This window comes from Kryptolebias marmoratus, linkage group LG8, assembly GCF_001649575.2.
Source record: "Kryptolebias marmoratus isolate JLee-2015 linkage group LG8, ASM164957v2, whole genome shotgun sequence".
Classification (NCBI taxonomy): domain Eukaryota; kingdom Metazoa; phylum Chordata; class Actinopteri; order Cyprinodontiformes; family Rivulidae; genus Kryptolebias; species Kryptolebias marmoratus.
Window position 1 is genome coordinate 14,648,223 of NC_051437.1, and position 26,906 is coordinate 14,675,128.

At 40.7% G+C, this 26,906-nt stretch overlaps 1 protein-coding gene across 1 annotated transcript; it reads left to right on the plus strand.

Moving 5' to 3' along the window:
• Positions 1-2,236: 2,236 nt before the first annotated feature.
• On the plus strand, positions 2,237-20,583 carry LOC108235140 (EMILIN-3). The gene is made up of 6 exons (XM_017414954.3): positions 2,237-2,947; positions 15,896-16,018; positions 16,979-17,259; positions 17,356-17,696; positions 17,793-18,143; positions 18,677-20,583. Exons 1-6 carry the CDS (start codon positions 2,763-2,765, stop codon positions 19,820-19,822), a joined length of 2,427 nt encoding a protein of 808 aa, XP_017270443.1. The 5' UTR covers positions 2,237-2,762; the 3' UTR covers positions 19,823-20,583.
• Positions 20,584-26,906: the final 6,323 nt, after the last annotated feature.

Here is a 26,906-nt window from a genome sequence, read left to right on the forward strand (position 1 = left end):
TTTGGACAGTCAGACAGTTTATTAACATTTTTTCCAGCAATTTCTTTGAAAAATGGTATTTTAGTGCACCGGTGTCTGCCAGAACAGACAGATTTTGAATAGTTTCCTCTTTGCTGTCTCCTTGCTTTTGTGAAATGACAGTCTCTGGAGTGATGAGATGAACCTTCCAAAAATACTGCAGCTTTACAAAGAAGTGAGCAACATACGCACATGAAAGGAAACTGTAACCGGTATACATGAGTTCACACTATGATACACATCTTGGAATGAGATAAAAAAAAGATTCAGGGATTATAAATTCAGTTTGTTTTTAAAGGTTTTTGGTTGATCCTTTTATCAGCCAGTGAGCCAACAGTATGTATTTGATCGGCCATCTTCGTGGCTGAATGCCTCTGGGTCCTCCACATGTTTAGGAACTATTCCACATATGTGACGCGTCTCTTTGCAAACTGTGAAAGTAGGGGTTTTCCTTTCACATTGACTTGTAAATGAAGGGTAAATAGAGCAGGTTCAATGGTGCGCAGTCAACACAAAGGTGGGAAAGATGCTACAAACTTCTTCCTCTGAGTCACTCCCTTTCAGTGTAGCTTTCTACACATTTTTGTCTAAACATATTATAATAAAGCTAGCACTAAGGGAATGTATATCGCCCACAGACTTACACACTGAAGTTAAAAAGAAATGCCTCATGCAACCTGTTAGTACTAAGATTACGGGATGTGATGACTCTCAGTTACTCACAGCAATTTTTAGCTCAATATTGGTACAACTGGCTAATATGTAGCTGTTTTTGTGTTTGCTAAGTTCAATTAGCTGTGGTGGCCATCTTGAATTGGGTTAACTCCAGAAGTTTAACAGTTGCAGAGATACAACCAATGATTGCCAACCAATGAGTTTCATTAAAATCCATCCTTTGGTTTTGTCAACAAACAGATAGTTGACTGTAACAGTTAATGCTAAAGTTTTAAACAAAGCTCTCATGAAATCTGTTGGAGCTCAGAGTATGTTTTGAGGGTGATGTTCTGAAAAGACCTAACCGAATTTCAGGGTAATGTCTATAAAACTGACTGAATTTTAGCCATTTTTGGGTTTGTTAAGATGATTAGCTGTGTAAATGTTCATCCAATAAATACTTTCTGAGAGTGTCATTAAATCTGTCAAGTGGCTCATGAGATAGTTTGCCAATAGACAAACAAACACAAGTACACACAGATGATTACATGATTACCCTCTTTTCATGGCTGTGGTGGCAATAATAAGTCAGCTATAAGAGGAAAAAGTCACCATTTTTGGAAAATGGGAATCTTTTTTTTTCCTTATTGGTTTTTCCATCAAAACGACTTGGATTTCATCCTCTAAAAGATTTGTCACAAATCAGAAAAAATATGATTTGTCTTTAATTATAACTATTATAAACCCTTCTCAACAAAATATGTTGTGAGGAAGAGCACAGATCCACTCAGTGGCTTTTAGATTATACATAAAACCCATGCTTTACAGTCTTTTTTTTCTGTCGACTGGTTTCTTACCTTTTTTATGTGTCTGGAGGAAAACTTTTCTTTTAAAGTTTATACAGTTTTGTTTTAGGGTTCTAAATTCCCTCTCGGTCACTGAGTCTCACTTATTTTGGAAACTGATCTTATAATTTCCATTTAAAAAAAACTGACATGCACAGGAGGCAGTACGGCATGAATCCAAAAACCTAAATAGAGGAACAGTAAAAATGTAAGCGGGGGGTCTGGGTGTGGATATTCACTGAAGCTCTTATTGGGATTTTTAATGACTGACCGCAGAGAAGAAAGGAGGAGGTCCATTGTGTCCGGCTCTGCAGCGTTTCGGCTGGCCTCAGCTCCGCACATGGCATTGCACACCAGGGTGTTGCTTTGATGTACAGCTGCTCCTGCAAAAGAGATGGAGAGGAAAATATTTTTTAAAAAGTGGGCAAATGCATAAAACCTTTAGGGATTTGGAAGACAAAAATTGACTGAGACAAGAGAGATGAGAAGGACAATGGTGCACAGAGTTAAATAAAAACTGATCTGAAGTTGTAAATCTGCTCAAAAGTTATTGCTGATGTTGAAGAGAAAAAGAAAAGAATCCCGGAATGATATTATCAGCCCGTCCCCTCAATGTGCAGAGAAGCTGGAGAAGCCAAGTTGGGGTGGGATATGCAAATACAGGCTGTCTGCCTGCCCCTTCAGAGGCAGCAGAGCAACACGCTGCTTGCACACACACACGCAAACAACACACACCCTCACTCATACAGAGCGCACATTACTTGGAGGGTTGAGCTTCGTCTGCAGGTCTTGTGTGTGTGTGTGTGTATATGAAGCTTAAACTTTAGAGGCACTCACACTCTCTACCCTCATTCTCTTCTTTCTACTGCTCTCCTTTCTCCTCTCCCCTCCTCCAGAACACCTTTGGGTTGTTTTCTTTGCCTTCATTCCTTCCCTTCCCTCTTCAGGCTCACGGGCTCTCTTGCTTCTCTGTCCTGTGAGCTCAGATTGTTGTTTTTTTTTGTGTTAGTTTGAAAACTGAAAGTGGACAGGGCAAGATGCTGCTTATGATGCTATAGCTGTCTCGGCTCCATGTCTCCTTCAGGGTCCACTGAAGAAAGCAAGACTTGAACTGTAGCGGAGAACACCTTCACACCCTGAGGAGCCCTAAAACTACCACTTTTCAACTTCATCATCAGCTCCTTGCATCTCTGAGACTCTGGAACTAACCAAGCTTTTCAAGACTGACATTAAACCAAACAAACAATGTGGACCAAGTTGTGCCAAGTCACTGCACAGATCTTTCTCCTTGGACTGTTGCTCTCTGTGGTGGACAGTAAAGGAACTCTGTATGGAGGCCATATCGGTCCTTTCTATGGAAACAGATACAACCTCTACAAGGCCGGACTCAGCCCTCATTACTCACCAAACAAGCCTATGACCCGTCACAAGTAAGTGTTGTCTTTTTGGTCAAGCCAAAAATACTACTGCACCATTTATTTGTCTTTTCCAAGATGGGTTATAAGTTGTGCTAACCTGATGCTATATGCATTCCTTAGAAACATTGTCACCAGCGTGTTTCAGAAATATGGTTTTAGTTATTGAATAAATTTGATAACAGATCTCTGAATTGATGCTCTGTTTCTGTTTCACACTAAATCAGAACCTCTTCTGCAGCTCACATAAAAAAAAACAACAACAACAAAAAAACCCATCTGTGGCTAAGGATAAACATTACAGGGCAACAATCACATGCTGTGTTTCAAAACCAAAGCCACTGTTGTGGTTTTTATGGTGCAGCAGAGCGAACTGCATGGGCTGGGATCCCTCAGAGTCGCAGGGAACTGTAAGTGGTGGGAGGAGGGCTGAGTTAAGGACAAGGCTGACAGTACAGATGGGTACTTGCTGCCAAATGGGAGTGGCCCAATGAGTCTCCAATCAGTATTAAAGCAATAACACAAAGACTTTATGCTCCTTTCCCTATCACCACAAAGGAGTAAGAGGGGACGCAATGCACTAACAACATTACTTAACAGATATCTTCAAAAGACTTAAGAACAACAGTGCTAAGCTGTGCAAATATTAAAAGACTGTGAGAATTAAAAAAAAAAAACCCATGCGGACGTTTGCTTGGTTGGCTGTAACTGTTTGACCTGTCAAGGTCTCTCAGTTTTTCTTCCCCTTTCCTCCTCCTCTTCTCTTTTGCTTGACTTCCCATGAGAGCTGTTATGTCTTTGGACAGCTCCCCAGCTACCTGCTGCTCCCCTCAAGCTGCCACAGGAGGCTGCTGATTGCCCAGCCCTAAATAATCTGCCATATACGCTCATCTTCACTGAACAGACTGTACAGCATCCCTCACCCTCAATGCAAAAACCACTTTCACTTTTCTTCTTAATTTTTCTCACATTACAAGACAATTTCATTCATCCTAGTTCCTACCTTAAATGAATAGTTTAGATTTTGTTGAGGTGGCCTTTAGCTCGACATTTCAGTCGAGATTAAACTTTTTTTTTGCCAAACTGAGGCTGTTCTAACAGTTATTTATGACCTCTTTCACAAAACAGTTATCCAATATGGCCATAAAAAATTCTTTAGGCTGCTTCTGAACGTTCATAAATCCCCAGATGAGCCACTCATGCCCAGCAAAGATGTGCACATTCATTAATGAAGGCCTAGAGTATAACTCCATGGTGTTGACATGAAGCTCTACACATAAAATCCGTGTCGGACATTCTAAATCCCGCTGTCAGCTGGGCGCACAGATCATCTGTTATCACCACATCACACCGTGGAGCCGTGGAGCTGGTTTCCTCTTTCATATGCCGATTTTTACGGTACTATTACTACCTTGTTTAATGGCTTAGAGGTGTGTCTTTGGTGGGTTGACACAAATCACATTGAGACAGCCATAAGGTCTCTCAGTCCCGGCATTAAGATTTTTTTTCTGTGAAAGAAGCTTGTAACAGGTGTGATATCAATTGTCCATAACCTTTGCACAGAACCCCACTTCAAAAGATCTGAACTATTGCTTTAACGGCCAATCATATAACCACCACTTGGAATAGTACTTATGGGAGAATTAAGATAACAGAATATTGCTTATTGGAAAAAAGAGTAATATAAATGTCAATAAAAATAACTGTTTACAGAAGTTATTTTGAACAACATTACATCCACCCCACACCCCTTCTAAATGATTTAACACGTGCAGAAAGGAAACATTATGCAAAAATTCAGCTTATGTTTGGTGGTGACCAACGTTTAGCTTCTCAGAAATCCGTGGAAGCTGTGTTGAAACCACACGGTTCACAGACTGAACATTTGTTAGATGAATGCTGACTCCACTACACTGCCAGTAACAACAGTTAGCAAGTCAGCAAGCATTTAAAACATCAAACTTACAAAACATTACATGGGTTTAAAACTATAATGCAGTTACTGAAGTTAAAAAAAAGATTTTCTGTTTGCAGTGTAAATGATTACCCAAAATTGCCTACAGACATACTTTACTTTGTGTTGTGTGCATTGTTTTTTCATTATCTCACTGACCTCCAGTGACACTTCTTTAAAATGCTAAAATTAATTATCAGGACAATGTACATTATAATGTCAGCATCAATCTAATGTGTATTGTCACATTCATATTATGGGATTGTGATGCGGTGAACTGCAAACATTTAATTACGAGGTTTAGCGACTAAAACACATCTTTAAGCCTTTAGTTAGTTCCAGTGCTGATTAACCAACATTCAGTGTTTGACCAGCATTGCAGAACCATGTTACTTCATTTTATTTGACACAGAGTTTGCTAAACATTACTTTCCACATTTATAGCACGGTGATGTCAAATGACAGTGGCTTTCATTTACCTTTTAAATCAAGCCATAGATGCAGTTTGTTTGTTTGTCATTAAACAGTTTTTCAGGCTTGAATCCCAAGATCATAGAATAACCAGATGCTTCAGGTTGTTCTGGTCAAACTGAACGGAGTGATCAGAGACTGTCAGTAAATCGTTGTTGCTTGTGGCTGATGATATTCCTCAACATGTGTCTGTGAGTTCCTAGTGTTTAAACGAGAACTGGTGACCTTTGTTGGACACAGCCGGCCCCGGGGTGTTTAGGTGTCAGACCACCTCCACAGTTATATGAACTCAGTTGTTGTCAGCCTGACTGCTCAGTGGAAATAGAGACTTAAAAATAACATACATGCTCTGTTGTGTCTAAAACACTGTGTGTCCAAGTGTGCTTTGTGAAGGGTTTCTCTCAGTTTGAACTTTTGTTTTGTTTTTTTACCGAACACACTGTCATATTTACAGAACACTTGTTATGGTGAGGTATTTCAAAATTCCCTGCAAGTGGTGTACCGCAGACATTTTGACGTCACGTTGAGTTATCAACTATGTTTTGGCAGCAAAGCGAGTGATTTAATTTCACAGTCATTTCTTTCATTCAATGCAAGCACTTGCTTTTGTGAGAAAGTTTATGGCCCTCTAATCACTGACAGTGACATGTTAGACAATAACGACACTGTACCTGTCACAACTTTGCCACAAATGTGCTTTTACTTGATTATGATCAAACTGGTTCTTTTAGGGTTGCTTTGTAGATCTGTTTCATCAAAAAAATTGTATTAGGAGGTTCGTTAACATCTTACAAGTACGTCTCATTTTGCACCACAGCGTACCACAGTGAAACAGAATCCAGGAACCATACACTCATCGTTGGGAAACTTTTTTTTTTCCAAGTCAATGAGAAGCCCAGCATGTGTCGCATGTCACCACCGATGAGGCTTGAGTTGCATCTTGGCGCTCGCCTGTGATCTATGGGGCGGAGATCAAGGGGGAAAGGTCAGCTGGTTGATGGAGGTCAGAGGTTATGGGTTGCTCTTGTAAGTTTACGTTGATTGTCCAGTGGAGAACAGAAACAGAGCCAGTCTCCTGCTAAGAGATACAAAGACTGGGCAGTATACTCCCAAGCTGCTATAACTGAGTTATTTATCAAACTTATAGCTTATCTAATACAAGTGAAAGGGTCTCTAAGAAACAGTTCTTTATTTTATTCTTGATGCCTGGATAAATGTCAATTATACTGACTCCAAACAAAGTGGTAGAAGACTGTTGACAAATAAATAATTCCTCTTCCAGTCCCTCTTTATGAACATTGGAGTCTTTTTCTTTGCACCAATTTAAGCTTGACTCTCAGTTTCAAATGCTGTTGTCTGATGTTTTATCAGTCCACTCATACATCGGGGGACATTCATTTTAAAAATGTTATGGATGAGTTGGTCTGACATAGCAATATTGGGGCCAGTGTGAGGAAGTATTAACAAGAGGAAGAATTAAAATTAAGGCTGAAGCCTCAACATTTAAAGAACTGCCTTGTTGCGTTGCTTCATATGAACCACTTGCAGTCTCCAGACGGCTGACTCATGTTGGGTACAGGACCATTGCAACAACGGCCATGTAGACTGAACAGGATCACCTGACATGAACTGCTGCAGTAGATTTAGGATTCAGTTAAATTCTCCTTAAACATATGAATTCTTCATGTTGTTATTGTGTTTATAAATGATGACAGGGCATCTAAGTTTTCTTCCTGATTGGGATTATATCTGGGCCTTCACCTACCAAATCTGTAAACCAGAAATAAGCTTAAGTGTTGGTCATGGTGAGAGCAAGTTGTGATGTCAGTGGTGGACTGGCTGTTTAAACCCAGGCCTGAAATGTGCTGCGATCACTGCAGTTCTTGTGGCCAGCTAAAGATGTCATATAGGAAGTACATTTTTCATACACAAATGTAACAGTCGTGCAGATGCCGATCCAAATAAAACTGCTAACAGGCTCCGTCCAGCTGCTCTTTATGTTTTACAATCTGCTACTTGAACAGAACTCTAGATGTTACAAAAAACTGGGTTGTGCATGACTTGCAGAAACACAAACAGTGCTGTGACATCAGGTTTGGTGGGAGTTGCCATTTGTGAAGCTGAGATTGGCAAGCATAAACTTTGCATTACTCACCGATAACTTAGTTTAGGGTTGTTTTGGCATCATCTCAAGGTTTTTTATATAACCTTTTTTTCTCGACAGAAAAACAAAAAAGACCCACCTAAAATAGGGAGTGGGTGAGCAACTTTAGTTTCTAGAGGAAGGTCAGTAGCACTGCTTCATAAATTCAAAGTATTGCTTTAGCGCTGTACTCAGATCTTTCTCTGTTCTCCTGATTAGTATGACTTTATATTGAAGTTACTGCACAGCAGCTGATGAACTGCACATGTGCAAATACCTTGCAGGGTTTTTCTTCAGAAAGAAAGTTTCTACAGTATGTTATCAGGGGGGGAAAGAGGAGTGGCATTACATTGCTTTAAACAGATTTTATCCAATAAACCAGAAACTTTGCAGTGCAGAGCAGCAGCTTGTGACTGCTGGTTTATGCTGCAGTTATAGGCTGTTTTATAGGCTTCTTGAAATAAAATGTTTAAGATTAAAAAGTTATGTCAGTCAGAATAACTTCATCGTATTAAAGTAAAGAAAAAAAAATGGTTCTTAACAAACTGAGGCTGTAGATGAGAATACAAATGCTACTGTGAACAATGCTTTGTATTTTGTCTTTTTTTTCTTTTGTGCACATCTAGCAACAAAAGTACTTTAAAGGATGGAATAGCTTAAATGCATTTTTTTATAGTATTTTCTTAATGGTAAGACAGCTGGTTGTTGACAATATTAATGCTACAGTATGACAAACTAAGCCTTTCTTTACTGATTTTAACTTTATAAGGTCAATGTGTAGATGCCAATTATTTTTTTTGCATTGCCAGCAAGAAAACCTTTTTAAAATGCCAAGTCATTTTTCTCACAAATATAATATTGTCAACAAGACCATTGCAAATTAAGACTTTTTTTTTGTCTCTTTCACAAGTTTTAGTTTGATTACTTTTGTCCTTCCCAGCACCATGATTATGTCATTTGTATGTGTTTAGTGTTGCTTTTCAGTCACTCTGAAGGCTTTCACTGAACACAGTAGCTACAGTGAGTCTCACTAATCTAATAAGGCTGTCTGAAAAACTCCAATTTCCAAAAGCACAAAGAGAAAAGCGGATTAAGTACTTTGGGAAATGCCTAGGGATAAGTAAAATTGTTGTTTGTTGTCATTGTTGTTGTTTTTTGCCTCACGCATTTCAGCCTCTTTCTCTTTCGCATACCAAATGAAGCGTCTAAAGAGATTAGATGCAGTTCCGTAATTTCAACAACTAACAACTCATATGACAAAAATTGGTATCAGTGTGTCCATACACCTGGATTTTTACTGTGTACTTGCACAAAGACCTAGCAGCTGGACAAAAAATTGAAACGCGTGTAACTGATGGTGTGCCTTTCAGCTTTAATAATGAAAGCTGGCTTGGCTGACCTTTTCTCTGAATGCCAAAGGACTCCCCTATAGGTCTTGAAGCTGGGAGTATCTTTAACTCCAGTCATTATCCAAGAGTAACTTCAGTCAACCCAGAGCATGGAGCCTTAAGATATGCCAGCTGGCTAGAAATAGGCATCATTAAAAGCATATATGAAAAGAGATGGGAGGGGGTGTGGGTGGTGGGGGCTGGAAGAGCTTTGTTAGCCTATAGACACGGCTATTAAATGGCATATAAAAAATTGAATGGTTCACTATTTGTCCCACACCGCTCATAAATCTGTCAGAGCTGACAGCATTGGCCGGGGTTCAAACAGTCAGGGCCCCCTGCAGGTGAGAGTGTGGTCAGTAATGAGAAAGGTGAGCCACTTAGTGCCACAGTGTCAAAACAAGCGAGGCCGTGGAGGGAACAGTGGTGAGGCGACGCATGAGGGGGGTTCGTAAAATATCAACAGAGGAAGGGAAAATAAAATATTAGCGACGCAGCCAGAAGCACGACTGGTATGCCTAAATAATTAAACAGAGACTATGTGCAGTTTTCACATTTCAAACTTATATAGAAAGCAAAGTTTTGAGACGTGCCACTGAAAGATGAGTTGTTTTGGGTCAGAAAAAGGTGGAGGTGTAAGGTTTGACTCTCCACATGAGAATCTGAGATGGGAATTCTGCTTTTCCCATGGGATGCTGTAAAACTGTCATCCTATACTGGAAATATTTACTGTGGGACCAGACTGGAGGTTAAAAAAATGCCACGCACTAACAAGATAATATTTTAGGGTATGAAGGTAAAGATAGCATGAACTAGGTGGTTCTCAAGGGTGTGGAGCAAAAAGGTTTTTTTTAATATTTTGTGTGTTTTCTTATGATTTTGAAGGGGTCACAACTTATGAACACGTTAAAACAAGCCACGGGAAAGTGTTTAGCGTTTGTAAAATGTGCAAAATTTTATAATAACATCAACGGCTTGGCCAAGCAAAAAGGTTGTGCCTTGTGTGCTGCGGGGACTGAGCTGGCAAGCAAGTCTGAAGCTTTAGACAAGTTCATCAGTCTCGTAAGTCAGCATTAAAATAACACAAGGAGTCTCTGGATTTCTTACTTGGGGATACATGTCCCTTAAAGACTTTCTTTGAAGCCAGGTGGCTCTAAGAGGGAACTACAAAAGGTCAGTGTCCAAAGATCCCCAGTTTTGTGAAACAGAGGGTGCCGGTGCCTGTGACGGTCAAGACTTTTTTGTTTAGGGAGGGCAGATTCTAACGAAAGAAAAGGATACCAAGCACATCAAATGAAAAGGTTTTTAAATGGGAGTCTAGTTTCACAGTTGCATGTAAAAATAATACCCTTGGGGTGTGACCTGAACCTTGGTCAGAACTCTCTTAGTCAAAGCCTTTGCCAGAAACTTTTTGTAACCCATGTCCTTAATCCTCCTGAAGCCTTCAAAAGAGAGAGATGGAGAGAGGTAGAGAAGCCCTTGTAACTTTGAGTCTATTTGATCCAAAGGCCACAAGTAGGTTAAACATCATTTTTTAACATGAAACGTCAACAAAGGGAGTTTTAAACAAAATCATGGTTTTCTTCTAACCATGATTAAGTAGGGCTGGACAATAAAAACAATCCTAACACACATTAAACTTAACATTGCTTTGTAGAAATTAGTTGACATTTCCAGTAGATCCATCATTAGTTAAAAGCCTCTTCTTCAGCACAAACAACAAGGACCACAGCAGAATTTATATCCTCTTGCTGCTGCAAAGCATTTCTTGAGCTGCAAACACAGGTGGAAATCAAGGTACGTTGAACAATTGTACATTTTTACATTATTTGTTGGTACCTTTAAAAGTACATTTTTGCACCATAATTCAAACTGTGCAATATTAAAGCCTGAGCAGGAACATGGGGGCAAACTCAATTGACCTGACAAAAGCCATAAACCCAGTGATAAGATAGTGAAGTTGCATCATCTGGTAAAATTGTCCACGCAGGATCATTAACAGCAAGGCTGCACAACATCAGTTGTAAATTCTGCCAATAACATGAAGAACCAGCATTATCCACACAGGGTTAACACTTAGATGGTCTGTTCCTGTATATTTGGTGACCAAATGTGTTTTATTTTGTTGCCGTTTACTCTGTTGTCCATGTTCAGCATTTGCCTGTTTATGGATTTAATTCTCCTACCATGTGCCCAGTTTTCTGTTTTGTTTGGCTATGCCTTGCCACTTGTACATTTAATTACATTTATTTTCTGTTTCTGACTCAAGAATAATTTCAGAACAGTGGGTAAATTGGCAGAAGGATGTTAGCGATGCAGCTGCCAAGAAAAAGACAAAGAGGAGATATATGGATGCAGTTAGATAGGACATGGAGGTAGTTGGAGGGACGACAGAGGACGCAGAGACAGAGTTAGATGGAGGAGGATGACTCGCCGTGGTGACCTCTGAGAAAAGAACAGCCAAAAGAAAAAGAAGAAGATTGCTGCTCCCTATTATTCAGTTTTTGCTTTTGATTTAAATTCTTCATAGTTCTGGTTAGTCTGTTTCAATTTTGCTGTTTAAGAAATAAAGTTCCTGGAATCATCTGCTTGCCAGCTTTGTCTTTGTGTGCATTTGGGTCCCATTTTCACCATCCACTGCAATTTTTGTGACACGATTCCCGTATCTATTGTAGTTTTCTACGAAACGAAGCAGAAAAACCCCCCTCTTACTGTAAAGCTGTGTGCAAAAAAATGCCTGTTAGCCCTTCTGTCTGTGACATGGGACATAAACAGTAAAGTTAAAATGGCATCCTAATGTACAAAAACACAAGTAGAAAGAAGTCATAAAAGGTACACCTAACCTGTTTTCCATGATTTACCCTCAGTAACATCATAGCTACAATAATAAGGAGCCACTCATTTGTAATTGAAGCTGATTTTATTAAATAAATTTCCAAAGAACTTAACTGAGTTTCTTTATGGAGTTCAACAGGTGACAAGAAAAGTGGAAAAAAAAAGAGAAACAAGCAACATAAAAGTACTGTGCTTCAGCTAGTGTATGGTTTGTCTGTTCTGGGTGATTGTAGAAACTTAGCCATGCAGCATGAGTGTCCTTAAGGAAGAGGAAGCAATGCTCCTTAAGAAATACTCAACAAACAGGAAGGAAAGAGTGAAGCTCTGTGATTAGGACAGGAAGGTTTATTGAGGATGTTATTGTGGTAATCTATAGCAGCGGTTTGTTTAGTTTAGTTGGTTGTTTTCAAATGTTAGTCATAAATAAAGTAGACTTGACCATTGCACAGTATGTCTCGGCGTTCCTGCGTGTCACGCAGTGTTTGTATTTCCCCTAGTGTCATATTAGTTCAAGTCTGAGAAGTTCAGACTACACTTACTCAGCTCTCTCTCTCTTCATCATTTTCCCTTCCGCTTTCTCTAAGATGATATAGATACAGATCAACCTTTTCTTATTACTGTTCTTTTTTTTTTTTTGTCGTACAGCCCAGATTAGCATTGCCTTCTCCCAGCTGGAGTTCCTCCCACACACACATGCAGCCAAAACAAAGTTCTCACCTATCCTTCAGCAGCTGGACATGGCTGAGACAATAACAAAAAAAAAGCAGAGACAGCACTCACATACGAGCACTCCGACATCCTGGGGTCGTATTTTTGGCACCGGGTTTGTGTAGTCTGTGCAGCTTTAGACACATTATAGTCACCTTTCAAGTTGAAACTGAACATTTGTCCTGTTAAAGAATCTGTTTTTGCACAGCGGAGGAGCTGACCTGCTGTTGCCCCGACTGACGCTGCAGAGCAGAAGGACAGGATTTATCCCAGCACTTGGCCCCCCATGTTTGTGAGACACTCAGGATAAAATACCACTCCTAAATGACACAGACAAACCTGTGAAAGCAGGCACACCGAGTGCACGAGAAATCGAAACCCATGCACAGAAGTTTTCTTCTTTTTCGTTGTGTACATCTGGATTCCTGCACTTTTCATTGATCGCGAGTTAGTTTGGAGGTCTCGGGCTGCCTCGCAGATGTGCACCTGACAAACAGATCAGTCAACACGGTCACGTTTCACTCCCCCGATCAGAGCTGGTTATGTGCGAAGGGTCACACACTCACTGTGTTCCGTTCACACGTGCACTAATCTGCTCTCTGTCAGCTGTCACAAGTATGTTTGTGGCTTTAAGGGATTTTCCCCAACTTTCACGTACTCAAGAAATAAAATGAAACAGGAAACCATAAACCTTTTCGGTCGGTCGGATAAGCCTTAGCTGTTAAATTGGATTTGAATGATAATAAAGTTACTGAACTTGAAATTGAGATCATGAAAGTCACAAAGGGGATTATGAGTCTTAAAAAAAAAAAAAAAAAAAAAACACATAAAGAAAATAAATAAATAAAAGAGTTCTGGCTCTGTAAAGTGTCTCTGGGGCCTACTAACAAACAGATGATAATACAGGAAGGGATCATTGTTAAACTTTTTTCAGGGGCAATAAAAAAAAAGAGTCTGCAAGTGTGGTCCACAAAAGAAACAGCATTAAAGCAGATTATTAGTAGCACATGTGACAAAATATTTCTTAGAGAATTTATTGACTTGGGGAAATGTGCCAGAAGGAATGCAACACAACATATGCTGTCACATTAAAGGGAAAGTTCAGATTTTTTTTTTTTGATGTCGGCTTTTGTGGAAAAGCTATGAACCGACAATATCTTACCTGTTGTAGAAAGCTCTTTGAACAACAAGAAATAACCGTAGAAATCTATGTAAATAACTGTGTAAAAAGAAACTGAGTGCAGAGTAAATGTGTTTGCAAAACCTGTTTTGACACATTTGAGAAGTTTTACCACAGTAGCGATCCATTTAGGTCTATTAGAAACAGCCATCACTAATAACTAACTAATCAGTATTTTTTGCAAACTGAGGTTGTTCAAAGAGCTGTCTATGACAGGTAAAATACCAGTTGTTCATAACTTTTCCACAGAACCCCACTTCAAAAGATCAGAACTTCTGCTCCTCGCATGGAGTTTCCATTTCATACACAGTATTTGCGGTAAACATTGCTGTCATTCCAACCAGATTAGCTTGTTATTGTTTCACTAAGAAAATCATCCGCAGCAGCCAGCTACAACTGCATGTGTGGGGTTGAAAGTGTTTTAGGTGCTCCCATCATACCACATCAGTGCAGGTTCTAACTCCTTCCTCCTTTACGGCGCTTGACCTGGCAGCAGGTTGTCAGCTCGGTATGAAAGGAGCTCTGTCATTCCAGCTCCTGCCCTTTTCCTTCCGCTGCTATTAACATGTGTCAACACGGGCAGAGCGGTGGCACACAAATAAACTCTGTCAACGGAGTCAGATGTTTGCAGCGAGCTCTGACTGGCTTTCCTCCCTGTTAGTGCCCTGAACCTGTTAACTTGACCCTCCCCGGGCCTGCGTCCCTCCCCTCAGCACCTAACGTGGCTATTTTTCCTGAAACAGCTGCGGAGCGATGTTAAGTACCGCATGATGTGCTGCTAAATGCTCCCTTCTGAATGTAAGAAATTCTTCACGTGTGAGTCGGAGGAGCTCCGATCATCATTTCCTGTGTTGCACAGAGGCCAGAGGAACATTTAGCAGTTGCTATAGCTGCACTGGCAGGGAGCAGCCTCGGGGAGACAGAGGAAGGTCCAGCTCCAGTGTGATGCAACCAGTGAAGCTATTATGTGTTTGATTCTGGGCGCAATTGAGCATGTTCAGAGTTGAACACACTATCTATGATATCTCTCGGTGTTGGGTGATTATTTCTGACATGTTCCCTTTGTACTGGTGCAAACAGTTTATACATGTGTGCTTTAGGCCTGTGCATAAAATAATTAGCTCCTCTTTGCACAGCTTTTGGGTGTCTTTGACATCTGTGGAAAGACTTTTTTTTACAAGTGGAGTTTGAGTCCATCTAATGAAAGAAACAGGGGAAACAGCACCAGTGCCCTGATACAAGTGTTGACACAGAGTAGATGCATAAAAATGAACATACAAAGAAACTCTTAATATGGGGTTTTAACATCCAACATATTTCTTAAACTCGTCATCCAGCAGAGCAGAAGCTTCAAAAAGACAACTCCATATGTGAATGACTTTCTTTGGCATCCATGTGGTGATTTAAAAGAAAATGTTGACATATTTGAGAGAAGAATCTAGTACATAGGTGTGTGTAAAAAGCATGGCTTTCTTTGTGTGACCAAATCTAAAATCACAGAAACACTGAATGAAACAAATTTTGTTCTTTAAATTGATTTTTTTTTACAAATATCAGTAGACAGATCAGTTTTTTTGTATTAGCATTGTAACATAAACTTGGCAGTAAATCAGCAAGAAACATCAGCAGATGAATGCATTTTCATCACGTGAAGCCTGAAGAAACCTACAGCAACATGTTTGCAGCATTACTGCAGCTTTTCTCAGGGGCTTGATAGCAAAATGTTTTAACAAATTTTTGCCTTGGTTAGAACATTTTTTGGCTTAAAGTTAAGTGTCCATGATGGATAGACAATAAAATGTTTAATCAACAGGTTTTTTTTATATTAGTGCTATAATAACAGATTGTTCAGAAAATGGTTTTGCCAGCAATTAAACACGTGATTTTTACTGGACTGTGCATTAGGTGAGGCAAAAACAACTGTGAAGTGTTTGGACAGCATTATTGTTTCAAACAGGCAGCTGATGAGAGATCAAATGGACTTTCTGTACATGTTTGTCTGTTGAAGAGAATGATGGAGACCATATGATAAAAATATGTTAGTAGAATGAGATTTTTATAGCAAAATATTATAGAACAACACCAGCACTATATAATAATAAATAAAAGCATGCAAATAAAACAACAAAGTCATGCAATAAGTCAGAAACAACTTTTTCACTTGCTGACATTTCACCTGGTTGTTTTGTCAGGCACAAAGTGAAACAAGGCCCGTCAACATGCTTAATCAGATGAACAGCGTATAACCTGTATATCTCCTACATAAACCCTTTTATTCCCACAGAAACCACTGCGCCTACATGGTCCAAAAGAACGTCACATGCATCATGCAGGAAGGAGTGGAAACCTATGTGAACGCTGAATACACCACCAAGTGCATCTGGGGTCAGAAATGTCCCGTCATCATGTGAGTCAATCAGTCTGAACGGCAAAATGCTAACATTGCACAATGGCTTTACTGCCACACAAGTGAACACAATGAACTTTATTGTGGCATTTAAAATAAGTTATGTCTTCACTTACAGCAAACTGGATGCCAGAGCCAACTGTAGAACATTTTGTGTGTTACTGCTGCCCTCTAGTGATGAGATGGTAAACTGTTCTTACACTGGAGGTTCATAGTTTTCCTCACAATCTTCTACAAAGACATCTCACTGAAGGGAATAAAGATTGTTTTCTTAGCTGAATATGATCTGAGGAGAGTAACAGTAACATTTACTTTTCTTTACATTAAAAAAAGACCATTTCCTCCTGAAAAACTATTCCAGTTTAGACATGGTCCTTTTTGCCTTTCACTTGCTCTCCTACTTTTGTAAATTTATAGAGTGAATATTAAAAAAAAATGGTTGGTGTTGTAGGTAGATTAATTGCCAGTCTACAGCCTACAGCTTATCACTGAAGCTCTTAGGTATCAGTTTGATTTGACTATTTTGTAGCAGACGTGATTATTTTTGTTCTTTCTCATCCGTGTAATATGCATTTGAAAAGCCCCCACACAGAGGGAAACTAAAGTGGATTTTATCTTCAAAAATAAAAGTTAAATCTTTCTCTGTGTGTGTGTGTATTGTGAAAGAAGAGGTGGAGTTTGATTTTAAACAAGATAATGCTAAAGTTGGGGGTGCTGACCCGCATCCAATCCTCTGATGCCATGCCATTTACACCATACTTTATCTTAATCTCCCAATCTTCCTCTAATCCATGTTTAATCCCATAGAGAACAACTTCATTCACTTTATTCTGCATTATCTTCATATCCCTTTGTGCTCCTGGCAGAATTGGTTAAAAGAAAATACTTTAGATAGTAAAAACCTCTCTATATTTGTTGGTCAGCGGAGATAAACATACGTGTTCATGTTCTTCCCTTCAGGTACAGAACTTTCTTTAAACCAAAGTACAAGGTGGGTTTTAAGACCGTGACAGAGCTGGAGTGGAGGTGTTGCCCCGGTCATTCTGGAGAATCATGCCATGACGGACCTACATCACTGCCTGACGTCGTTGGGCCCAATCTCCCCCATCGTCCAGGTGTCAAAGGCTTCCCGAGACCCCCTGTGGACCAGAAGCCCGGAGGAGGCCAGCTGGAGCCAGGCAAACCCTTCCCTGATGTTCTCACAGGACAATTGCCTACTGGGAGGGGAAAACCCAACTATGGTAAGAGCTGATCCCAACTGGGGTTTTATTGTTAAGGTTTGAGATACATAGCTGCCAGTCACCTCACTGTGTTTTGTGCTTGTCTTAAAATTCCAGGGACCAAAATACCAGGAGTGACTGGTGAACGTTTGGACCGAATGGAGGAGGACCTGCGTCGTCTCACTCAGGGTCTGAACACCCTCAATGGGGTGGTGGCTGGACTCGAGGATCGACTGCGCACATCTCTCCGGGAAGACACCAACAAACTGTTGGTGTCGCTGCTGCCCAACGCTCCAAGGGGCCACGACTCCACCGTGGGATTTGGTGTGATCCCAGACGGGAGTCCTGATGGTCTGGAAGGAGGACAGACCCTTCCTGGATTTGGAGACCTAGCAGGGAGAGTGACAGAAGTGAGGGATGAACTGCGAGCCAAAACTCACATTTTGGAGAAAATTCAGGTACTCTAACTAGAAAGAAAAATCAAGCCTCAGACCTGTTACAGCCTTATCAAATACTACCTTTTACTGTATCCTCTTCTTAATGTGCCTCATTAGGGAATGGTCTTGGGTCACGATGGCCAGCTGAAGACGCTGTTGGAAGGAGTCGGAGGCCAGCCCATCCATAGTCCTGACTCTACCTCTTTTGTGGATGAGATCTTGGATAACAGGCTGGCTACAGTGAGGGCTGAGATCCTGGATGGCTTTGAGCGACGTCTGACTGGCCTGGAGAGCCAGTGCGATGAAAAAATTGGGGAGGTGAAAAGGCAGTGCCACAGGGAGCACATGGATGGCCAGGAGCAGATGCAGCAGTCTCTGGATGGCAGGGAAACTGGCCTCAGGGAGGAGTTGGGCACTTTGCAGGCTCAGATTCAAGGTCTGACTCTGACTGAGAGTTGCTGTGGACAGGTATGAATCATTTCACTATGACAAGCATGCCACAAATACATGGAACATGCCAATCAAATTAATTAAGTAACCTTCTGTCAAAGAATTAAAGGGAAGCTCTGTCTGTATAGCAAACAATAAGGCAGAAAATGCTTACCATAAAGCATGCCATAAGCTGACAAAGCTAATTAATGAACAATCAGTCTACATACTGGCGAAATAAATAGAAGTTAAATTAATATAAAATGTTTAATAAAGATGTTGAGCATATACAAGGCACAAATTATGCTTCCATAGACAATTAAATTAGGCACAAGAAATTAGGTTACTGTTGTTTCCTGTTCTTAAATTAACCATTTCTTCATCTTTAGTGAATAAACATTAAACTGCCTTCGATCTTCTCATTTCAGCTTCATAGTGAAAGCAGAAGTATATTTCCAAAAATACCAAACTATAAAACTATTTCCATTAGGTTCATGCCATAAAACTGCATAATAACATATGACTGGATGGTCTACTGTGTGACTAATGGATTAAATTATTGATAATTACAGGTGAACAGCCTGTCTCAGCGCGTGCTGCTGCTGGAAGAATCAGTAAAGGATTTGACAGAATCTCAGAGGCAGCTGCAGAGAGCCATCGTTGAACAAGGTGTTCAGATCGATACTATGATTGAGACCCGCCTGGTGGACATCGAGGACAGACTCAATGCCACCATCGTTGGACCTGATGGCATTGAAAGGCTTCCTGGTTCTCTGGATGGCTTCAAAACTATGCTAGAAGACAAGCTGAAGACCCTGGAGGACAGAGTGTTTGTGGCTGTGGAGGAACTAAGCAATGCCACTGTTCCGGCTCTTCTGGAGGGTCAGGTGGTCCCTGCACTGGAGACAGAGATTGAGTCCGTTAGGAGGAGGGTGGAGGGAGACCTGAGTAGAATCCAGAAACAGCTAATTGACCTGGAGCTTCTCTGCACCTCTTCATGTGCACCCTCCACCCCTCCAGAAGGGGGTGTTGGGGGAACTGTGGTAGGCGAGGACTGTGAGGGAATGGAAAAGAAGATGATAGACCGTCTGGACTCCCATTCGAACCAGCTGGACCATATTAACAACACCCTGCACAACCTGCTCGTTCGAATTGCACAGGAGGACTCAGAGGGCGCCGTCCAGGGAGAGATCACACTGCTAAAGGTCAACATCAACTCCGTGAATCGCACTCTGAAGGGCCTGAAGGACTCCATCAGTATTATTTCAACTGAAGTGAGCCATGCCAACTCATCATGGGAGGAGAGGGAGCATCAGCTGGTCAATCAGGTGCAAGGGATCACCAAACTCGTCGGCCACCAAGCCTCCCTCCTCGGAGCTGGCGAGAGGCGGCTGGCACAGCTGAAGGGAGAGCTGGCGGCCTTGAAGAGACAGTTGTTGGGGGGGCTGCATGGCTGCCGCAGCACAGCCATGGAGGTGCACAAAGAGGTGAAGGATGTTGGCAGCAGGGTGAGCCAGGTGGAGGGCCAGTGCAGCAACCTGGGGGAGCTGGTGGAGCACCTGGAGCGGATCAGGGCAGAGCTGGAGAGACACTCAGATGAGTACCTGGCCCAGATGAACGGCACTTTGGCCGTCCACTCAGAGCAGCTCGCCGAGCTGAAAGGGGAGATCAAAGACTGTGCGTCCAAAGAAACCACCAACCAAAACGAAGACCAGTAGCAACTGAGCTGCAGATTTCTTTTTTTATTTTTTGAGGAAGGAAAGACTCACTGTGTGTGTGTGTGTGTGCTTTTAATCAGTCTCAAGTGTCTTCCTCTGCTTCTGTCCTCTCTCTTTAAATCATATCTGCACGGATACAAATGAACTGGTAAAAGTCATCTCTCATAAGGCCTTTGCCCCAGTGCCTCCTGATGTGGCGGAACACGATGTATGTGGTTGTATAGTCTGACAATATTTCCCTTGTGATTTATTCTGTAAGGGCATTTTTTTATTATAAATGTTTAGTCATTTTACTTTTTTAACTTATATGAAGTGACTGCATTGTTATGATGTAAAAAATGTTTGTTCTGGAGAAATGATAACTAAACAAAATGCTGCTATGGGTTTCTGCTGACAAGCACACTCAACTTCCTCTGTGTCGACACCAGTCTGGTCTTTTTAACAAAATACTGTAAAGTTTGTCTCAACTTGGTGCTATTTCCATTTTTTCTTTTCTTTTTTTTTGTAAATCATTGTTTTACACATGTTAAGAATGGCTTACGTATTTCTGTTTTGACAGTCGTTTGTTTTTCTCGCCACACTTTCTCGACTTTCAGAGAGGATTCTTGTGCCTCCATGGGGAGGGCAGTGCGAACACATGGCATAGTGTGAAGAATGAAAAAGAAATAAAACCTGAAATACTCAAGACTGGGGCTTAAAATGGTTTCTAAATGTGTTTTTTGTCCAGAATTCAAGACTGCAAGACAATTAAATTCAGGCGACTGTACTTCTAAATTACTGTTGGCTGGTTTGTTTGTTTTTCTCCTCTCCAGGCATTTATTATGTTCCAAAAAATTATGAGAAGAGAAATAAAAAAAAAAAAGAACAGTCAACAGGACCAAAGGATTTAAGCTTGAAACTCAAATCAACTACCCAGGAATAAAAATGAATAGGTTCAGAAATATCTCAAAACATGTAAATAAATGAAATGAAGCTGCATCGCACAGAAGAAACATGTATGTGAACATGATGAGCTACGGCTGTAATGTCAAACAAAAGTCTCTTAATCATCTGATTTTGCACCCAACCTAAAAGATATGGCTACAAAGGAAAATATCAATTTAAACTTAAAGAAAAAGATTGAACCTCACTGATTCAGAGGGAGATATTTAGTAGTGGTTATAAATGTCTTACTGCCACTCACACTGTGGATAAGTGAGACCCTAACTATGTCTTTATCATCATTAATTAATAAGATTCAAAATGAAAGCGTGACTGAGATTCATAATGGCTTCACATCTGAAAGAAATTTCTATCAAAAATGTTATTTACCATCATTTTAGATGCAACAGAATTTATAAACATCCTTAGGAGAGGGGAAAAAAACCCCAAAACATCTGTTTTTCTTTAACAATCCAAACAAACTGAATTGAGCTGAGAAAGCTCTTTGGACGAGTAGCAAAACATCTTCCAAGAAGCCAAAAAAAACAAAACAAGAAAAAGTCCAGTGGTCTTTGATTCAATTTGCAAAGACTATAACGTGTCCTGGATGACCGAATGCTCACCAGCATTTACTTTTAGCAATTCGTGTCCTGATTTGATCCTACAAAAGTTCATTTTTTTGTGGGTCCACTCCTCTTGAATTTCATGCTTTAATCCTAAAACAAACAACAACAACAAAAAGGAAAATTATTTTTGGAATACTAAGCCTTGCTGCAATCTCCTTATCTTCTTCTGTGTAAAAATAAATTAATAGCACTGAGGCAATAAAGAAACACGAGGGGTTTTATTTAACCCCAAAGAAATCATCCTTCCTCCTTTTACCTGCTTGTTGGTGTACAGGGTCTTGGGGAGCTGCTGCCTATCTCTAGCGGCCATTAGGTGAGAGGCGGTACATCCTGAAGAGGTCGTTTGTCCATCACTGGGACGTGTAGAGACAAATGAGGCAGACATAGTCACACCTGGAGAAAACTTGCAAAACTTCAAGCAGAATTGCCTCCACCAGAAATCAAACCTGCAACCAGCAAATAAATGCAAAACTTAAATGGGTCAACAAAGCAAAACTTTTTGTTAAGACTGAAACAAATGAACAAACAGACCTGAAATAATGAGACATGCAGCTAGTTTGGCTCAAACCAAGTAAGACACCAGAGGAACAACAGTAACTAAACGAAAGTTCCTCCTATGACCTGATCGGCTGTCTTCAGGATGAGTTCTCAGCCTCTCAGCATCGTTGCCTCCATAAAGACCTCTTTTGCTCTGATTGGTCAATTGAATGGCCAAAAAGGGTGGAGCGTTTTTATGCTAAATTAGCAGCTGAGCCACCATTACGCAAATCCATTACATGGTGATCTAGATAAGTAACAGAAGAAAAGCTGGACTACAAAAAAAGGCATTTCAAGCTTTATGGGCTTTTTATATGGGAGTGAATGCCTCCCTTTGGCATGGAGTGCAAAACTTTTATATTCCCAAGAATGCATGACGAATCAAAGGTAGGGGACAAACCAATAATATATGTGTCCTTTATTAAGATGCTGCAAATCTTGGGCTGTTGTTTTGTCACTTCCTGAAAGAGTGAGGCAGCTGAAAATGATAAAACTTCAGATAAAAATAGTTACACGTTGATAGGGTAAAAAGAACAAACAAAACCAACAACTTTTCTTAAAGAAATGCACAAGACTTAGTGAATTGCATGACAGAATTTTAAACTAAGATCATCACAATTTATAGTCAGTTTGGTCAAACCTTGAAAATAACTTTATGTGGAATTTCACGCGATATTGTGAGAGCTCACAAGATCTGTTAGTGCTCAAAGTATGCGTTGAGGATGACTCTCAGCTACTACTAGACCTTATTTTAGTTCAATATCAGTACAAATGGCTGAGTTATAGTCATTTTTGTGTTTTCTAAGATCAGCTGACTGTGGCGGTCATCTTGACATTGGTTGACCTCAAAAGTTGTAGATGCACATCCGATGCTTACTTTCTGAGAGTTTCATTAAAATCTATCCAGTGGTTCAGGACATGTTTTGCTAACACAAAAAACAAACGTACGTACAGACAAGGGTAAAAACATTCTCACCCTTTTGCCTTCAGCAGCAGCCAATAAAAACTGCGTCCCGTTCATTCCTCTTTGTCTGTTGCCACAACATATAACCTTTAAAATGCTTTACCCAATTATCAGTTTGCGTTTGCTGCAAATTTCCGATACTATCAGCATTTAGACAACATCTGTCATTAATGAACAGCTTGTCAGGGTGGTAATGGAGACCAGAAATTTACCATTAATAATTATTGTGCAGCGTATGAGCCGAAGGAATCTGAGCTGTGACTGCACAGCTGTTTCTGACTTAAACAAAATAAATGCACAACAGAGATGGCTCTTATTTAATAAAACCTTCCCGAAACAGACTGAGAGTGCTTCACGAACGTTGCATGAAAAACACCAGCTCACACGACTGAGGTCACATGAAGCAAGTCAGGTGACTGAATGAGATCACTCGGTGAAATCATGGGAGATACTGAAGTGTTGGCAGAATCACACAGAGGCTGGAACTTAATAACAATGAATGGAGCTGTGGGAAATGAGCTGTAAAATTTAGTTGATCTTGCACGCCGGAAGCTCCGTCAGCAGGTCTTCTGTACAGCGTCAGCACATAGTTTTTAAAGACAACATCTCACACTAACCAGAGCAGGATACTAAAAAAAAAAAAAAAAAAAAAAAGAAACTACCTTAATGAAAGCCAGAGGCTTGACATAAAAGTAAAAGTGCTGAAGGCAAAACACAGAGCGGATGAAAAAGGCGGAGGTCATGAGGAAATATAAAAATAGATGTAACGGGACACAGAGCTGTGGGGTGAGAAGAATGCATCAGTCTTTGTATAAAAAACAGATTCATTCAACTCTTTTATTAGCACAAAACAATATATGTGACAAACTTGTTTCATTAAAACCTTCCTTAAATAATGTTATAACTGAAGGTGGCATTCTTTCTTCAGCAGCAACAAAGAAACTGATGGAATCACTTGATTGCAAGAAAAAATATGGACTCATAAAATAAACAAACAGAGAGAGGAGTTAGTACTTTGATTAATCTCCTCTGGGTTGTAAAACAGCTTGAATTATTTGAGGCATAAACCACGCTGGTGAAAATCAATGTTCTTCCTTAATCAGATTTCAATTTTCTCCTGAAGTGACTGTCTAATCTCAGATTTCTTCTCCTTTTTCCCAAAAAATAAAAAATAAAAGTGTTCCAGAAGCTTCGCTGTTCATGTCACTGGCTCCACGTCATTCCTGAAGAGAAGTTATAAGGGTCCTTCGTTGGTGCTGTATTTGGATAATCTGAAATTGATGCAGTGCAGCTTCTATAAAAGTATATATATATATATATATATATATATATATATATATATATATATATATATAGAGAGAGAGAGAGAGAGAGAGAGAGAGATAATATGATTACTCTACAGCAGTGGTGTCCAATCCTGGTCCTCGAGGGCCTCCATCCTGCATGTTTTACTTGTTTTTCTGCTCTAACACACCTGATTTGAATCAATGGGTGATTAACAGGCTTCTGCAGAACATGAAGAGGTCATTTAACTACTGAATCAGGTGTGTTGGAGCAGGGAAACAAGGAAAACATGCAGCATAGTGGCACTCGAGGACCAGGGTTGGAGACCACTGCTCTACAGCATACACTTCCCAGAAAAGGCGCATTTAAATACACTTACACATAAAATGCACACATGCTCATATCAGCACTACATCAAGATGCACATGTTGCCTGTTCCCATATTGTATATTAGCCAGTTGTTGCACATCTTAATGCTGTTTTTTATCTTATGAGAACAGAGTTTGGTTCGGTGATGGCTCTGAGATAAACGGTGTTCAACACTCTTGTAGTTTGTGCTGTGAGACTTGAGGGCGTTCGCCGATGAGCTGTTTCCGAATCACACCTGGATGCCATTTGTCAAAATAAGTTCATTGGAGTGATGATGCAAGCACGCTGATGTCTTGCTGGGACAAGTTGAACTTCTTGATTTTTCTCAAGACGCAGAGATGTTGGCGTGCCTTCCTAACCAGTTGCATAGCGTTCTGAGTCCACGGGAGGTCAGAAGAAATATGTCTGCCCAGGGATTTACAGGAAGAAACCCCTTGCATCATTTCACCATTTATCTGCAAGGGTAGGTGGCCTTCTCTCTTCTTCCTGAAGTCAAGAATTGTTTCTTTAGTTTTTCGGCTGTTTAGGAACAGGTTGTTTTCTGTGCACCAGTCCGGCAGTCTCTGCACCTCCGGTCTTTAGGCTGTTTCAGTGCACTTTTCTTTAAATGCAAGCTGTCAGACTGAAAAAATGAGATAATGACTGCCACCTTCCATGGTCCTTTACTTCATATAGTATCATTATTCTGAATGACTGTAAAATTGGGCTTGGTTTCTTCAGGCAGTCATTTCTGTTTGATTGAGCATTTAGCAAACAACAGGACCTTGTTGGATACAGACTGGTGACTCATCACTGCACATCACTTTCATCCAGTCATCTTCCATCCTTTATAGCTCATTAGCTCATCCTGTTCTTCGTCCTCCTCTCCCCCACCCCATCTCCGCTTAGGTGGGAATGTTTTGTTTGGCTTCTCAATTCCCATTTTCTTTTTTTTTTGGTCCGATTGTTAGGTCATGCTGCTCTCAGTTTTCTCCCCTGAGTCGGTGGTCGACCAAGGATACTTAGTGCGCCAGATAAAAGACACATCATGCTGACTCTCCTTCAAAATCTGGTGACCAGCAGCGCCATCAGAAAAGAAGCGGTAGAAACCTGGTGGACCTACAAATATTATCTGCCCAGAGGTGATCTTCAGGGAAGAACTGCATTCACAAAGTCAAACCTCAGACATAAAAACAAAACCAGATGATTCAACTATATATCAAAAACACAAGAGAGGTGTAGAAAAATGTCAGCTGGTTTTCTGATAAAAACGTTGAGACAATAAAGACAGTTTATTCAACAAAATACTTGAGAGCAGTACCATACTGAAACAGTGAAGTACAGCGGAGGTTCCTAGACGTTTGGGGCTGCATTTTTTTTTTTTTTTTCAAATAGACTTAGGGATGTAGCCAGGATTAATGGTGTCCTCAGTGCTAAAAAATACAAGCATAAAACTTATCAAACGTGCAGTACCCTCGGGGAGTGTGCCGAGTGGCCCCAAATTGAATCTGCAAACACTCAGCTAGTGTCACTGAGAACTACGTTCAGCGTAACGAAGAACAAGGAGTTCTGGCAGTGATGGTTTGACCCACACTGAGCCCTGATCGCAACATCACCGAGTGCGTCTGAGATTAAATAAAGGAGCTGAAAAACACCCACAGAAGACGTGTAGTTAGTTCTCCAAGACGATTTGAAACACCTTCCGGCAGAGTTTCTTCTAAAACTGTGTGCAAGTGTTCCTCAGACTGATGCCTACCTTAATCATTTTCACTAGTGTTCATGCTGGCGCTGTTTTTTTTTTTGTTGTTGTCGTACACAATAAAATTTTCTGACATGAAAAAAAAGTGCTTTAACTCCAAACACACATCTGTGCTTTTTTTTCATAGGAGTAACAGAAACAGACGAACCAGAAGCCAAACCAATCTAGTTGTAATCGTATGAGAACAAACAGTCAGAAGGATGCCCTGGCGCCCTGAGTGAAGTGAGCAGAGTTGTGACAGTCAACTGGGAAAGAGGCAAGCTGAGAGAACGACAAATCCTCGAGCTGATAGACGGCGATGTGACAAGAGTGGGGCAGACAGGGGCGCAAAAGATGGACACTGAGACAGAAAGCACAACACTGTCAAGGAGGATAAATAACGCGGGAGGTGGCTGAGGATGTGTTTACAGCCTCCCCATTCCTCAGCAGTGGGCGCCTTGTGTCCTGACAGGAAAGTCACAACAGGAGAATCAAAAACTACAAACTTACACAAACAAGTGAGCTAAAACGGGGAGAAGTGGGGAGGAGAAAGCTTAAACCGCAGGGCCTGACAGCAGCTGGATTCTCTGCCAAGTCTTCGGAGGCGACGAGACACAAAGGATTGTCCTGCTGGTGACCTGGGGACGATGCAATGGAGGAGTGCAT